The 16234-nt window shown below is 47.9% G+C and overlaps 2 protein-coding genes across 2 annotated transcripts in view; one reads left to right on the top strand and one right to left on the bottom strand.

Moving 5' to 3' along the window:
- The first annotated feature begins 1880 nt into the window (after positions 1 to 1880).
- On the top strand, positions 1881 to 7666 carry IL24 (interleukin 24). Its single transcript, XM_039881717.1, has 6 exons — positions 1881 to 1919; positions 3329 to 3530; positions 4677 to 4739; positions 5630 to 5788; positions 6229 to 6303; positions 7183 to 7666. The coding sequence occupies exons 2-6, from the start codon at positions 3360 to 3362 to the stop codon at positions 7264 to 7266; spliced, it is 552 nt and encodes a 183-aa protein (XP_039737651.1). The 5' UTR covers positions 1881 to 1919; positions 3329 to 3359; the 3' UTR covers positions 7267 to 7666.
- The window catches only part of FCMR (Fc mu receptor), a 14138-nt gene continuing 5561 nt past the window's right edge, over positions 7658 to 16234 (bottom strand). The window contains exons 2-9 of the mRNA XM_039881719.1: positions 15581 to 15916; positions 14716 to 14847; positions 13553 to 13775; positions 12000 to 12130; positions 11546 to 11679; positions 11240 to 11264; positions 10978 to 11036; positions 7658 to 8835 (exon numbers count right to left, since the gene is read on the bottom strand). Coding sequence (XP_039737653.1) covers positions 8665 to 8835; positions 10978 to 11036; positions 11240 to 11264; positions 11546 to 11679; positions 12000 to 12130; positions 13553 to 13775; positions 14716 to 14847; positions 15581 to 15916 — 1211 coding nt within the window. The 3' untranslated portion in view covers positions 7658 to 8664. The remainder of the gene's footprint in view (positions 8836 to 10977; positions 11037 to 11239; positions 11265 to 11545; positions 11680 to 11999; positions 12131 to 13552; positions 13776 to 14715; positions 14848 to 15580; positions 15917 to 16234) is intronic.

Here is a 16234-nt window from a genome sequence, read left to right as displayed (position 1 = left end):
CTGGCTGAGGAGTGCAGCAAGTATTTTGTCTGTTTAGGGAAACAAACAACATTGTCTGTGTGGTAGAGGCAAGGGGTGCTGGTGTGAGAGAGATTGGGAAGGGTCATTCTTCCCAGTGTTTCCTGTTCTTTCTTCTGTACCGAGCTGGAGAAAGTTATCCTGCCCCTCACAGTATATTCCTATGTCTCTTGCCTGGACCCAGGCTTGAGTAGACTCATAGAATGTTTGTGGGGGTGGTTCCATAGAGTAGTGGTCAGCACATCTGCTTTATATGCAGAAAGTCCTGGGTTCCAGCCCCAGTGGAGCCATGGTCCGTACTCTGGGCGCATGTGCCAGGCCCCCCGGGCGTGCCAGGCCCCAGGTGTGCACTGTGCAGGAGGAGACGCCCCGCCTTCAGAGATCCCGTTCTTAGGGGGAGATGGCAACATCCGTAGGTCATGGGTAGAAGGGGGAGTTTTTGGGAAAAAAAAAGAGAGAATGTTCATTAAGGAAATTTAAAGTAGGGCTCAGCAACCTCTCCCTATAAAGGGCCAGAAAATAGACATTTTAGGCTTTGTTGGCCTCACAGTCGTAGCCACAGCTACTCATCTGTCACTTAAGCACAAAAGCAGCATAGACAAAATGTAAACGAATGGGCATGACTGTGTCTCAATAAAATTTTATTTATGAACACTGAAGTTTGAATTTCACAAACTTTTTCATGTGTTACAAGATATTGTTCTTCTTTTGATATTTTTTAATCATTAAAAAATATGAAAAGCATTCTTAGGTCACAGGGCTAAGCCATTCTTAGCTTATTCTTGGCCTGGCGTTTGTCAATTCCTCATTCAGAATCTAGTGTTACCCAAAATGTTTTTTGAGGGACGTGGTCAAATACTCACAGGAAACACTGGGTTAAACAAAGCTAAACACATGTCCCGTGCCCTCAGGGGACTTATCAGTCTTAAGTATTCTCAAGAGCAGTGTATGTGTCTTGTGAAATCTTTTGTGTCGTGGAGTGTCTTGCAGGCGAGTGTTCCTCAGGGCTAGGTTCTGTGGAACATGCTCTAGGGGAACACAACTCCAGGCTACCCCTCATTTACACACGGGGAAACTGAAGCCTGAGTGCCTCGTTAGCTGGACGAACAGTCAGGTCTCTTGACTGCATTGATGCTCCTGACGTGCCACACTACTGCATCCCCTGAGTGACCCTAAGCAGAAAAGCACAGACCAAGGCAAGCCCGCAGGACACCAGGGCCCTAGCTTTCCAGACCTGGCCATGCACATGAATCTGAAGGGGGACATATCTTGGTGGAGTGATTATAACCCTAGGTGGCTGCATGTCAGGAAACACTCCTAAAATTCCTATCCCTGACCAATTAAAGATGTATGGGCTCTCCTTAGCTTCAGGGTTACTGTCCCATTATTAATAAGACATAATTATTGAATGATTTGGACAGAAAAGAGACTGGTGTACACTGCATAGTAATAATGTATTTACTTGTGTATAGAGTTTACAAAGCACCTCTGTGTTGTTTGCTCCTTATACCTGCCTCTGGGGGATATAGGGCAGGTTTTTTCTTTTTTCCTTTGTTTGTTTTAATTTTATACGTAAGAAACCAAAGCTCAGGGTACCTAGGAGACATGCCCCTGGGTCACACAGCCAGTGGCAAAGCCAGAACTCAGACCTAGGTCTCATCTCACCTCAGGGGCTGCTTTCTCCATTGCCTATTGTCTTAAAGTGAAGGGTGACTAGGCAATGAAGTAATTCTCTGAAAAAGCATGACCAATTTCCCTTTCTCCACCTCTGTCTTCTTCCTCTGCCCCTCCCCCCACCCCCCATATATATGAATCTGCACAAAGCCTTGCAGGCCTTTACCTTTGAAAGGACACCCATAGCTGGGACAGGAACCTTCTGCCTGCAGTTACACCCCTGATGGGTGGGTGCTGAGGGTGCCTGCCCAGCTTTCCCCTCTGTAACGGGAGCCAGCCACCTCCCAGCAGCAAACCTCAAGCATCCCTTCCAGGCCCTGAGGTGAGCAATGGGGGAATTCCTGAGTACTTAGCTTTGAAGCATTAGACTGCTGCCTTATTGGGAATGGATGGGGGGATGGGGATGGCAGTCAACTTTTTCAGGGTGTATGTAAGGATAAGAAATGACTATGGAAGAGGAGCCGCTTTCTCTGATTTAACACCAAAAAGAATTTAGGCCAGATGGGAGGTAGAGCGGGAAGATTATGAGGCCCAGAGATGAATTTTCAAGTGAGGCTGCAGAGCCTGTGGAGTTTGAAAAAAGAGACTAGAAAGACCTTGAGGGAGAGGCTGACGTGCAGAGCAGCTGAACGGAGGATGCTGGGTGCCAGGTCCGCGCCCCACTTCTCTGCCCATGTTAGCAGTCATTCCAGACACAGGTCTTCGCCCATCGTCCTGCCCAGTGTTGGGGTGGGAGACTGAGTGTCTTTAGGTGTAAGACCTGTGCCTGGAATAAGAAAGGTCCTTAAATGGTTGTGGAAGGAAGTAAGAAAAAACAGAGAGAAGGAGAAAGGGAGGGAGGGAGGGAGAGAAGAAAAGCAAAGGGTAAAGAAGGCAGGGGGAGGGATTCTCCGCAGAGTCACGACGAGTAGTTGATGGGTCGCCTTCCTCTCACTTGGGGCCTCTTCGCATGGTCATTCCTAATGGGCACTTTACTGGAAGTTTTAAAGACGATTCATTCAGAAATGTGATTCCTCCCTCTCGTTCGGTTAACTGAAAAGTAAATTCTTAGAGTCAAAAGTGAACTGTCAGTTGAGGTGGCAGACTGTGTGACTCTAACCTACTGTCTGTGCCCCTCCCTCTGGGCCAGGATTAATCCCTCAGATCCTTCGTGATGAGGAGTCAAAGATGGCTTTCTCCCGTGGGAGGAGGAGAAAACCTGCCCACATGGATCTGGTGCCTTAAGGGCAGAACTCAGATATCAAACACCGAGTTAAGCTCTATCCTCCCAAGTTTGGGCTCCCTATACATGTTCTTGGGCACCTCCCATTTCTCCAGTCTTCTTGGTCAAATTCTGACCAGCAGGTTATTGGCTAGAGAGAACTGTAATGGAGTAGGGAAGGCGATGCCAGGTGTGTGTGATATGGATGGCCACGGTGGAGTGGGCAGGTAGGGGCAGAAAGACCCTTGCTCTGCCCCAATGCACCACAGCAGGGCACCATGTTTGCAATATTTTAACACTGAGAACCCACCCTAGTCTCAGGTTTCCCATGTGTGTATCCCAAGGCCGGCCCAGACCCAGCCAAGAAACATTGCTTTGGGTATACCATTCCTGGCATAGTGGGCCTGCTTCAGTGGGCTGCTCTTTCTCTTCCAGCAGGATCCTCCCAATACTTCCTTCACTGCAGATGGGCTCTCCAATGCAGAAGGCTGCCCTCCCCTGCCTGAGTTTCATCCTGCTTGTCTGGAGCTGGGCACCAGGGGTCCAAGGCCAAGAATTCCAATTCGGGTCCTGCCGAGTGAAGGGAGTAGATTTCCAGGAACTATGGGAGGCCTTCCAAGCCATGAAGGACATTGTGGTGAGTGAAGTAATGTTCTGGACCCAGCTGCAGGGGTTACTGCGGGGGAAGGATAATATTTTATGATCATGGAGCCCTTCGTAGCTTGCTAATCATTTCCCTATATAATAACTTTGTGAAGTCAGAGGCATTACAGGCCCATATGTCCTCTTGCACATGAGGAAACTGAGGTTCGAAAAGATGTCGTCAGCTTACAGTAACATAAACACTGTCCAAGAGGAATAAAGAAGGGAGCCTATTCATCTGGGCTTCATTTGTGTCTCAGGAGGGCATGAGACTCCACCAATAGGAAGTCGTGGGAAATCTTTGAGACTCACCCACTGGAGCGTTCACCTACTGCTTAGCCAGGCTCCTGCTAGTCTGTTATCACCTGTTTACACCTTGGCTTAAAGGTAGAAAGAATGGTTATTGCTGAGGTGGGATGGAACAGCTTGTAAAATGGGACTGTGGATTTCTCCTGGGCCTGAAAGTGCTTTAATATGTGCCTTCATAAATACGTTCAGCTCCTTAAAGAACAATCCAGATACAAGGCAGAAAGAGGGAGCCCAATGAGGCAGCCTGGAAAGGGGAGAGTGCCCCTCTGGGGACAGGACACCTATACGTGATCTTGACCTTGAAACCAACTGGTACATCACTCCCCACCCCCATCAGTTTCCTTACTTGCACAATGAAGAGGTGAGACACAGGAACTCAAAAGCTCCTTCCTCTCCATGATGTTTTGACTCCAAATCCAAGAACTGGAATGAATGGCAGGGCTGCAAGGAAAGCTCCAAGGATGAAGGAGTCAGCGCCCCCCACTTTCTTGGAATAGGGAGGTTAAATTCTGCCCCTAGTGGTTCTTAAACAATATAGGCTTATTTCCTCCTATCTCAAATGACCAAGGGAATCAGATAGGTCCCTGGTCAAAGCTCTAAGAATTCCTAGGAGTCCATCTGTGCCTGGGGACCAAGCTTAGGGATTTCTGTGGCTGGAACTTACACCTCTACGCTAGGGACCAGTTCAGCCTAGGGCCCCTGGGACCCCCTCTGGCCTCTGAGATCTCACAGACTGGATAGATTTGGGGGGTCTAGGGAAGCAGCATGCATTTGTAAGGCTGGTTTCTATGCTTCCCCTAACCTGAGACATCTTTTCTTTCTGCTTCCAAAGCAAGCTCAGGATAACATCACAAGCATCCGGCTACTGCGGAGGGAGGTTCTGCAGAATGTCTCGGTAATTAGATCTCGGGGAAGGTGTGGCTGGTCTTCTGTGAGTAGTGGGGCTGAGGGGTTGTCTGGGGAGGTTGACAGAAGACTTCGCTTTTGCCTTAGGCTGGGACTACCAAGGACAAGGCTGGGCAGTGAGCCAGAGAAGTCAGTGCATGGGGTCATCACCCAGGATCTGGGTTATATGGGCAATGTGTGTGGTGGCATGGGGAGGGGGTGGAGATTAGGGCTCATAAACACCTGTCTCCATTTAGCCAGAGAATTGCCATCAGTCTGTATTTCTCTTTTGCTGTGTCGGCCCAGTGAGGGTCTGCTTGGGTCTCTTCCATTTCCATTTTTTTCCCTCATCCATCCCTGTCTTCTCATCTTCCATCTAGTCAGTGAGCACACAGGTACTGAGCCCTGAGCCCTGCAGGTGCTGAGCTTCACTCTGTGGTGCTTAAAAGGGCTAGAATGCAATCCCTGTGTTCAAGGATGTGGGTTTTTTTCTCCTCGTTTCTTCTCTTTCTAGTCCTTTTCCCCACCAACTCTCAACCACCAAATTCTAGGTCTTCTGCAGTGTCTATCACCTCCCATGGTTATTAGAGAGGTCATGGAGTGTAGAAGAAGGAATATTAAGCAGATGGGGAGTCAGGAGTCCTGGGAACTAGGCCAGCGTCTGCCCCTGACTAGCTGTGTGACCCTGGGTGAATTCTCCTCCTGGGTCTGTGTTTCCTCTTGTAGACTAAAGGCTCTACTCTCCAGGCTCCTGGAGGCTCCGTCAGATCTGATCTTTAGCAACATCTAGAAGGTCCCTGCCTCTGTTGTGCTTATCTTGCCTTGGCGACATGCGGGTTGTTCATCCAGGGCTGGGGTGGGCAGGGGTCCCGGCTCTATGGTGACCCAGACCCTCCCCAGGACACTGAAAGCTGTTACCTGATCCGTGCCCTGCTGAAGTTCTACTTGAATACCGTTTTCAAGAACTACCACAAGAAGGCAGCTGAATTCCGGATCCTGAAGTCATTCTCCACTCTGGCCAACAATTTTATTTTCATCGCATCAAAACTGCAGCCCAGGGTGAGTAGAACAAAGCTGGGCCCAGGGCCCCGGGGAAACATGTTTTGAGAGGACTTTTCTTCCCTTATCTAATCTTGGCTTTTATTCTGCAAGAGGGCATCGTGGGTGTCATGGAAAAGAGCCCAGGCTCTGGAAACCAGCAGGTCTAACTTCAAGTCTAGTTCTGCTTCTAACCAGCTGACTGACCCTTTGCAAGGTGCTCAGCCTCTTTGGGATTCAGTTTTCCTGCCAATAAAATGGGGTGATCACTCCCACCTGGCTGTGAGAATCAGAGGCTGCCCTGCCACACTGGGGGATTCAGCACTGGCTGCCCTGAGGCTGTGGGTTCAGCACTGTCCTCTTAGGCCTTGGAAACCCTCTGGCATCACAAGGAAGAAGCATGAGGGGGCTTGACTCTGCTTCTACCCAATATTTGCTACAATTTTTTTTCTGCTCTTCAGCAGGAAAATGAGATGTTCTCCATCAGTGAGAGTGCACGCAGGCGGTTTCTGCTCTTCCAGGGGGCATTTAAACAGGTAATTGAGGCCAGGAGCGGAGGGCTTGCTCGAACCGTTACAGGAGAATGCTTCAGAGATCTAGTGCAAAATATAATGCAGGTGACTCCACCAGGCCTGCCCAAAAGCCACTTGGCTTAGCAGGAGCACATGTATTTTTACATGAATTTAGCATATACTTTGCATAAGCACTACAAACTACATGGTCTATTTTCCTGCCAGTTTTAAATTAAAATGCTATTATATTTCCCTATAAGATGATTTTACTACTGGGAATTTTCCCTGTGAGAGAGCTTACGGGTACTTGAGCAGGGCAATTAGAGTCAGAAGTGAGGGAGAAGGGAGACTATGCCCGTAACCCTCCCCATACACACCCCCGTACATGGTATTTTCATAATGCTTAAATGGTCTAGTTTGCGAGAAGAAAAAATCATGGGAAAATATATTACCTTCTCCCAAATTAAGACGACAATGAAAATCCAAATTTCAACCCAAGCCCCCCAAACATATATGATTTTGATCATTTTTTTTTAAAGAGCAGATACATCAGACTAAAAATAAATGGAGAGCAATAACATACAAAGGAAGGAGCAACCTGGGCCTCGGATTCCTCATCTGCAGAGTGGACTCAGGAGGATTCTATGGCTCCTGTTGTCAGGGGCTCCAGATGCTTCTTCCTTGCTCCTAACTCACTGCTACCCACTGGCTCATTGTCCTCACTCCCAAAGCAGACAGCACACATAGATGGAGAACAAGTGATGGGCAGGTGAATTCACCAGAGGCCACGCCAATGGTGACACGGCCCATGATGTGGTCAGGCCAGCTCTGGGAATAGTGGGTGGAAAAGAAACCTGTGCTTGAGGCTAACATGGCAAATCTTCAACTCTCTTTCCCCTTTAGTTGGACATAGAAGCAGCTCAGACCAAAGCCTTTGGAGAAGTGGACATTCTCTTGACCTGGATGCAGAAATTCTACCAGCTCTGAATGCCTACACCAGAATACCCTCCTTGTCCGCCATGTCATTTCAAAAGAGTGACCCTTCCTGTAATGTTCCCTGGGCACTTCACACCCTTGACCACGGGTCCCATTCTTGGTCCAGGCTTATCCTCGAAGACTTTATTCTTTAAGTGGTCCCAAAGACAGTCATGGAATGGAAGGTTACCTGGAATGCTGTGAATAATCTACAAAGCAGGTTCCCGTATTTATTACAACTCTATTTAAATCCCATCAGTGTTTTAGCTGATGTTATATTTATTTATGAGAGAAAGTTCTGTGAAGGCTGCAGAGACAGCTCTCTGTTCCTCTCTTTGATTCTCCATGATCTTTGGAACCACATGGAACAGTGGATGGTGCTCAGTAAATGCTTAATAAACTGTTTTTTTTTTTTTTGTCTGTCTTTGAATTGTTGAGGGAAATGAGGGATGCTGGGATATAACGTTGAACATTAGAGCATTGAAACCAGCTCTTTATGGTATCTCCAGGAAAAGAGCACTGGAGTTGGGGTGAAGGGCACCAGTTTGGAATGTAAGTGATAAAAGATGTAATGTGTTAAGTGCCCAACATAAAGCAGGCTCATTAAACACTTTGTTTCTTGCCCACACTTCACATCCCTTTCTTTCTTATCTTACTCATTCTTTCCTTATCTGCTGCTAAAATAGACCAACATTAAGGTAAGTGCACAAAGATCAATGCTAGGCAATGGAAGAGGGATAAAATCTATTTCTAAAAGAGGGAAAATGCTGGATCAGGGTCGTTATGTGCATCAAGGGAGGGAGACTTAGAGTAAAGAGGATTTAGGGATATAGGGAGATATATATGGTGCTGAAATTTAGAGTCCTTCATCACATCAAAATAAACTTCCCTTATGACAGGACTCAAGACAAGTAAAGCTCACTAGTAAGTGCTAGCCTTAAGATCAAGGCAAAAACATTGCCAGGGGCCTTTTCTACCCACCCCTTCCTAGCTCACAAGGCTGAAGCATATCTTCATGGCACAGACCAGGGGCCTTCTATTGGTGTGAAGCCCAGGCCTGGGAAGAGTTCCAGAAGCAACAGCTAACCTATGCTACATCCCGATGCTACATGGTCTAGAGCCAAGGCAGCAAAAACTCTGTGATCAAAGACAGTCTGCAAATCCCACAGCCTGCTACATGGCTTGGAAAGGAAGCAGGTGGCATTGGGCCAAATGCTCGGCATGGCCAGAGCTCACCTGAAAACCACAAAGGGTTGCAAAGATGTGCAAGAAGAGCTGGAGGGGTGTGGGGGTAGCTGAGCTATGCTCAGGGCAAACAGACAGGGATGAGACTTGAGGTGGGATGTGGGAGGAAATGAGGGCTCCAAAAACAGATGGAGCAGGTGTTGAAAACCAGCAGACAAACAGGACTCATTGGCACCAAGGTCTGGGCCCAGGGGGGCAGCTGAAGGGGTGAGTCGGGCAGGAGACATTGACGTAGTCATCAGTGTTCTCCATTTTGGCAGCTGGCTGGTGGTAGAAGCTCATATATTCACAGCTGGTCTTCAGAGATGAGACATGGGGCCAAGGAGCTTCAGACACCTGGGAACAACCAAAGAAGCATCACTGGATCTGGCTTGGGTGATTTTAGTATCTCTCCAGGCAGATTTTAGTATCCCCAGGCTCAGCCTTGGGGATTTTCAGGGTGGCACCTCACCCTAGATAACTGGAAATTACTTAGATCTAACGTGGGCAGGAAATTCCTTAAACAGGGTTCAGATTAAAATCAGGGGGATAAGCACCAATCTGAAAGAGACCCAGCTGTCGGAGGAGTTTCCCCTCTGGGATTAGATGATGTGACTTGAATAATAAATATGCATCTTCTTAGGGAGTTATTCAGAAGCAGGGTGAGTCATCCCCTGCAGCTCTATAAGGGCTTGGAGAGGCTGTGACGTGGCATGACAGTTCATTCCAGGAAGGGGCTGGGTGGTGAAGAGGAAGGAGGCAGTGGGCCACGTGGGCCCAGTAGTTCTCATCATCAGACAGAAACTTCAGAATCATCTGCCTTAAGGATGGGTCAGTTCTCAGGACATAGGGCTGAGCCATGACCCTAACATGGCACATTTATTGTACCAACCACCCAAGAAGGCTGTGGTGCAGATGGTCACATATTTAAGCACAAGTGCTGAGTACTAGAAGTCCGGCCCCCTGAACACAGTAGGCACTCAATAAGTAGTCACTGAACTGTTACTTTTTATAACATTGCATATTATAGTTCAGCATTTGAGATTAATTTATTTGGCTTAAAAAATTAAAAATATTCCCTGTGAAGCTTAAAATATTCAGTCATTAATCCTATGCACCTTGTCGTGAACTTGTTCCTTCAAGATTTTTGTCCCTTATAGTGGGAATAAGAGTTTCGAGTAGAGAGGAGTGGTAAAATTCGAGCAAGCTACAGGCCCAGGTGAGGACATGTGTGGTCACAGGACAGTTCAGGAGGAAAGGGTGTGTGTAAGGGTAGAATGTGTAGAGCAGATGGGCACTGCTGGACCTACCTAAACTACTGAGAATACTCTCTAGCAGAGGTGGGTGAAGGGAGCACAAGAAGCTGGAGGTGACTGTGGCAGAGCTGTCACCTGTGACTGGGCATCACTCTCCTCTTTTTAGCAAGGCACATGATTGCCCAGCCAGGGACTACATTTCTCAGGCCCCCTTGAAGGTGGGTGTGGCTACATGACTATGTTGTGGCCACTGGGATGAGAGAGGAAGTGATGTGTGAACCTTCAGGATCATGGTCTTAAAGAAGCATTCTCCTGCCTCTATGGGCTGGATTGCAGACATGGTGCTGGCTACTGACCATTGACCATGGACCAGGTGACTCCAGAGGATGGTGGAAGAACAAGACAGAAGGCATTTGAGTCCCCGGATGACTTCATGGCTTAGGCCACTTCTTTCTGGTCCTTGCTTTTACTTGGGAGGAAATCAGGCTTTGATCTGAGCCCTGTGGTTTAGGGTCTGTTGCATTAGCTTAGTCTATACCCTAATTTAAAAAGGTCACACTTAGTTTTTCATAGTTCCTGAGGAAATAGTGTTTTAGCTACTGTGGGCTACTTTAGAGAATAAAATCTTTTCTTAATTTGGGAAAACAAAGACGAACAGATAGTTTAAAGGCTTTTTACCCATCGGCCACTGGCCATCAGTAAAAACACAAGTTCTCTATGTCCATTCCTAGATTTTAAGAGGAGCCCTCCTTACCCCAGGCATTGAACCCTCTCCACATCTTGACATCTGTCAGGTCATCCTCTAGGCCTGGCTTAACTGCCTCCAGTGATGGGTAAGCTAACTCTTCTCATCTTAGAGAGTTTACTAGAAAGTTCTTCCTCATATTCAGATGAAAGTGGGTAGCTTACCCGTTTAAGACCTTCTAGAAATTGAACCTTTTCCACGTGAAAGCCCTTCACATATTTGGAGTTACCATCCACCAGCCTCTCCTGAGCACTCATTTGTCATGAAAATGCTTGGCTAAAAGCCAAGTAACTAAGTCTACCACACTGTTGTGCAGTCGGTCTAGACCCCTTAGAAGGAGGAAACCGATACAACTTGTTTCCCGACTCCGCCCAGGAACTGCTGGGAAGGCCGGCGCCGGATTTACTCGCGGCTCCAGAAACTGAGCTCGGTCCACGCCCACGTCTGGGGCCGCTCAGTCAGGCCGCAGCGGCTTATCTGGGCCGCGGCAGAGCTTACCTGCGGCGGAGCGGATGGCGCTGACCTTCCAGGGCTAGGGCCAGGTGCCTCCCGCTCACCTGGGGGAACAGGAGGCGGGGATGAGGGCGTGGCCGGGAGCCCATCCCACCCCCAGCCTCCTGAAGCCTTTGGGAGGAGGACTTTTTCCCTGTTATAGGTAGGCAGGCAAGGGAGCTCAGCACTGCCGCTATGATGCTTTCTGTAACTCCAGTTCTTGCCTGATTGCCTGCCTAGTACCCCCTGGCACACCACTGTCAACGACATTCTGCTTCTCCACCCCCTGCTCTCTGGGTAGCCTCTCCTGTACCCACTCCCCCTGTGTAACTTCACCAACCACTCAGGCTCCATCCTCCCCTGCTTTTACTGCACTCTGACCCTTGCTGTATTCCTCCTGGTTCCTTGCATGACCCATGCTCAACAAACCACCCTGGTGCTCCTGTATCCTCCTTCCCTTGCCTCAGCACCCTCTAGTCCCCTCAGCCCTGCCCCCCCTGTTCCCATGTATTCTCCTCCCTTCCAAGAAGACCTTTCACCCGCAGCTTCTTCTGAGTTAACCTCCCCACAATGCTGAGGGACAGACACTGTAGACGTTGTTTTGGGAGCGTGGCCACTGAGACACGCGGGGCCGCTGTGACAGGGGCCGCTGGGAGCCCTCCAGGGCGCTCATCCTTACGGCCAGTCGACGGGCCCGCCTGGAGAGAGCTTCTCGGCAAAACCACAGGGAAAGAGGACAGTGGCATCAGAGGATCATGCTCCGGTCTTAGGAAAGTAAAGGCTGCCTCCCTCCCCCTGGGCTCGGTACTGTCTGATGTGTAGATGCTCAGAATGTATGAAGTACAGCCTTGCCCTCCTCTGAAGTCTCAAGGGCCCAAGACGCTCTCCTCCTCGTCCTCATTTCCAGACTATTCATCCCCCTTCCTTGTTCCCCACACCCAGGCCCACTCATCTAAAGCTCCTGGGTCTGAATACTCTGGGCTCTCTGTGACACTCAGTTCCCCCTAACCAAGCCCCAAGCCACTCACCTTTCCTCTTTTGAATGACCCTTTTCACCAACAGCCCCAGAAGTGCCAAAAGGATGAGGCCCAGGATGATGGGGATCAGCATATGAAATCCTTGGTCTTCCATCTGGGACGCTGGACCATGGTTGAAGCCTCTGAAGAGGGAAGGGGAGGGAGAGAGGAGGAAGAAGTCAGTAAAGAAGCACTCTTGAGTGGCTTTTTGGAGATGGCTCACAGTTTGTCCCTTGGTTAACAGAATTTCACCCTTCCCAACAAAGAGCCTTGTTTCTGGAGTCAGGAGATCTGGATTCAAATTCAGATTCAGCTTTTTACTGGCTGTCTAACTTCTCCTAACTGTCTCCTAACTTCTCTGAGCCTCATTTCTCTGGTAAATAAGTCTAGTGAAACCTACTTCACAGAACTGCTTAAAGATGAACCGAATAGTGAATAAGAACCTCATGCACCTGGTCTAAGCAGCAGTCAATAAATGTCAGATGCCCTTCTAGCTCTCTGCACCTTGGTTTCCTCACAAGATTATTGCAAATATTAAGTGAGTTAGTTTCTTCTAACTGTGGAAAAGGGAATGTTTTTCTTACAGTGCTTCCTCTGCCTACAAGTCCTGTCTCCCATTTTCTACACATAGACATCTTACTTTCCATAAAGGGCCTGTGCATAAGTCCTCTTTTCTTTCCCAGTCTTGGTAAACCAGAATCAATTTTTTCTTTCTCTGTCCCCAGTTCTTGTATTCTTACTGGGTACAGCTGTCGTCAAAGTTATATTTGCATTAGTTAGTAAGATAAGACCCAGACTGCATGTCTTCATTTTTCTTCATCTGTAGGATACAGCACAATGCCTGGTACATAGTAAGAAAATGTTGATTGAATTGATTTGAATTCTCCATGAGTAGGCTGTTGTAATTTTCTGAACTAGGAATTAGGAATCCTGGTTCTATTTGGAACCACTTAGCTCTCATGGCCTCAGTTTCCTCATCTATAAAACCCAAATGATGTTGGAGGTCCCTCTCCTTACTAATTAATGTCTTTATCTTCGCTTAGGCAAAAGTAATTCCAATTATAGGTTTTCTTTGGAGCCTGCTCTAATGCTACCCCCTAGTGGTCCATCGAAGCACTTTTCTGGATTGTACCCAGCCCTGAGACCAGTGCTGTCCAATAGAAATATGTGAGTCACATATGTAGTTTTAATTTTCCTAGTCGCCACATTGAAAAATTAAGGAAACATGTGAAAGTAATTTTAGCAGTTAATAGTTAAGTAGTTAATTTTATTCTCATTTAGCTTTTCCCCATCGAAACATATCTGAATAAATGCTGAGTGACTGAAAATTTTGGATCTTGCTTCTGCAATGCTCCTGCTGGGGCACTGACAAGTTTATTCACGTTGAGAGGACTCATGAGTTAACGTGCTATACTCATAGATAGTGTATTTCAGTGTGGCCTTCTAGAGACAAGGCCAAGAAGGGTCTTGGTTGGTAATCATTTCAGGAAGATATTAGTGGGTCTCCTAACTCCAAACTATTTTGCCTGGTTTCTAACCCATCCTGGATGATGGAGGCCTCTTACCTCTGCCTGTGAAGCCTGGTGTGCTGGTTGTAGCTGGCTGTCTGGGGCCTGCGCAGCCTTTCCGGTGCTGAGGTCTTTGAGACTGTGGTGGATGGCAAGGGGGTTGTGGGCTTGGCAGCTACCACTGAAGACGCTCTGGAAACGTGAGGACGGTGGGTGATTGCAGTGGTGGGGGAGGGATGGTGTGTTGTCAAGACCTCGGTCCTTCGAGCTGGTGTGGTTACTGGTGAGATAGCAGGAAAAAGCGATCTTTCATTAACACACTCTTGTTTCCAGCAGGACTGGGTCTCCATCTCTTTTCTGAAAACACTCTTCCCTTTTACTTAACTGCTTTGTTCTCGCATCCCTCTTGGTTTGAAATGCCTTCTTAGCATGCTGTCTACACCTAGTAAATCCTGTCCATATTTGCTTCAAATGCCATTTTCTCCAGGAAGCTTTCTCTGACTTCCCAGGCAGAAGAAGTTGCCCTCCTCTGAGCATGGAGAAAACTTTATTTGTAGTTTAATTCCCACTCTGCCATGTGCTTGTCTATTCTTCTCCATCCCATGCCTGTCAGTCTCAACCTTGAGTATGTAATGTGCGCAGTTACACTATCCCTCTTAGTACCCAGCAGGATACTAAGTGTTTCCTCTAGTGAAACAGTGTTCAATTAATGTATCTGCCTCACAGGGTAGATGTGAAGATATCATGGAAATACCAAATGTCAAAATGCATTTAAAACAGGAAAACGATATAGAAATGTAAAGGTATTATCATTAATCTTTTTATTGCAAAATAGAGTTGTCAAAATCACTGTGTGCCAGAAAGTGGAAGACAGCCCTGTGGGCAGAAGGAAGCTTAATGACCTCCAGCTGGGAACCATCTGCCCTGTTTCCGGAAGTCATTCATGAAGGAGCTACATTTTGTGAATGGAGCACAACCTTCATCACTTGTAGTGCCACCTAGTGGTGATATTAATTCTACAAAGAGCGCCCAGGTGTCCAGGCTGCAGGATGGGCTTAAAGCACGTGGAAAGTAGATGGCAGGGAGATGCCCTCTCCTAAGGCTGAGCCCCAGCTCCTATCTGCCAACCACTCTATGAACTAAACACGAACCCAGTCCTCCATTTTCACAATGTTGCATCGCCTCCCCCACCTCCTCTACCCCAGCATTGGTGAACTGACCTTTGGATATGAATTCGAAAGAACTGGCAGGTGCAGGCATCTGGAGCCAAGAGGTCATTGGCATCTGTATAAGTCTCTGAAACCATACTGGAGGCTCAGGTATCGGCTCCTTTTCCCAGAATGGCTCATACTCTATTGGAGGCAAGAGGTATAATACCCTGGAGGAGACGGAGTTTGGGGGAAGGGATGCTTGGTAGGAACTGAAGCTGACTCAGCCATAGTGGCTGGCGGTGAGGGGATTAGGGCAGGGTCCACCACGAGGAGCAGAAAAAGAATAGGGCAGGGGCTTTCCTTGAAAGAAAAACTCTTCCACTCTAATCCAGTCAACGGTCCCTGTAAAACCACTGGGTTTTTAGGCTGTTGAATTAGTGCTGTGTGTGTGTGAGGAAGTCAGCGGAGAAAAGGAAACAGGCTGGATTCAGCAGAAATATGGAAAGAATCAGATCATAAAGTAACAAGTCTGGCCTACAAATAAGGCTTGAGACACGACTGCCTTTCCTTTATATTTATCCATGATAATTCTCATGGGACAATTATGTAGGACTATTATGTCCTTTTGCTTCCAATTTCCTCCAGTCTCAGAGCCTCTCCTCAACCTCAGCCCCCACCCCTCTCACGCCTTGGGTAGGATGGATTTAATAACACGAGAGGAGCAACTGTCTTGTTTGGATAGAAAATTCTGTGGTCCATGAAGTTAATTGACTCTATGAGGTTTCATCTGTACAGATCCTAATTATTACTGGACTGGCTAATATGACAATAGTATAAGAGTCTGGGGGACTGCTACAGTTTGATGGCTGTCCCAGCCTTCCCAAGTGGAACTGTTTTCTGAGTGGGCTGAGCCTCTATCAGATGGGACACCTACCTCTGTGGATATCCAGGGTGACTTGCTGGGTCTTGTCCCTGTCTGTGCGCCAGCCTGCCCCACAGGCATATACTCCGCTGTCATTCTTGGTCAGTTCTGTCACCTTCACTAGGAATAGATTCTCATCTGGACAGAGCTCGAGGGTGACTCGGTGTTTGTATTCTTTCCTGACAAAGTGATTGTTAGATATCACGGTGACACAGCTTCCAGACTTGGCCATCTCCCGGCACAGATATAGCCTCATGGATGTTTCAGGACGTGGGCACTCGATGGTAATGGACCCACCCAGGATTCCCTCCAGCTTGACTTCTGGGAGCATCCTCAGGGCTCCAGATACTGCAGGGAGAGGGAGTTAATGTATAAGAAGCCTCATCTCATGTTTTAAGATGCATTTAATAGCCCCCATAAAGCCACATTTCCAACTCCAGTGCTCTTTCCAGCCCAGGCCCCAGCCCAGCCTCATGCTCATCTCTAGACCCAGCCCCATTCCATTTATCAGCCTGAGCCTCAGCCGACCCTCAACCTCAGCACTATCCTGATCTGTAGCCCTAGCCTCATCCTCAGCCTCTTCCCATCCCCACCCTATTTACATCCTAAGTCCAGCTCTATGTTCATCTCTGTGCCCAAACGTGAGTTTCAGCTAGACTTCTCCTC

The sequence above is a fragment of the Pteropus medius genome, unplaced genomic scaffold, assembly GCF_902729225.1.
Source record: "Pteropus medius unplaced genomic scaffold, Ma_sr-lr_union100, whole genome shotgun sequence".
In the NCBI taxonomy this organism is placed as follows: Eukaryota; Metazoa; Chordata; class Mammalia; order Chiroptera; family Pteropodidae; genus Pteropus; species Pteropus medius.
Note: the sequence above shows the minus strand (reverse complement) of the source record. Positions and strands in the feature narration are given on the sequence as shown.

Bases quoted from the DNA above. Each gene is read 5' to 3' on its own strand.
- IL24 (XM_039881717.1), top strand. From the start codon at position 3,360: ATGGGCTCTCCAATGCAGAAGGCTGCCCTCCCCTGCCTGAGTTTCATC. The intron at 3,531-4,676 runs GTGAGTGAAGTA...CTGCTTCCAAAG, and splicing joins AAGCCATGAAGGACATTGTG to CAAGCTCAGGATAACATCAC. The intron at 6,304-7,182 runs GTAATTGAGGCC...TTTCCCCTTTAG, and splicing joins TCCAGGGGGCATTTAAACAG to TTGGACATAGAAGCAGCTCA.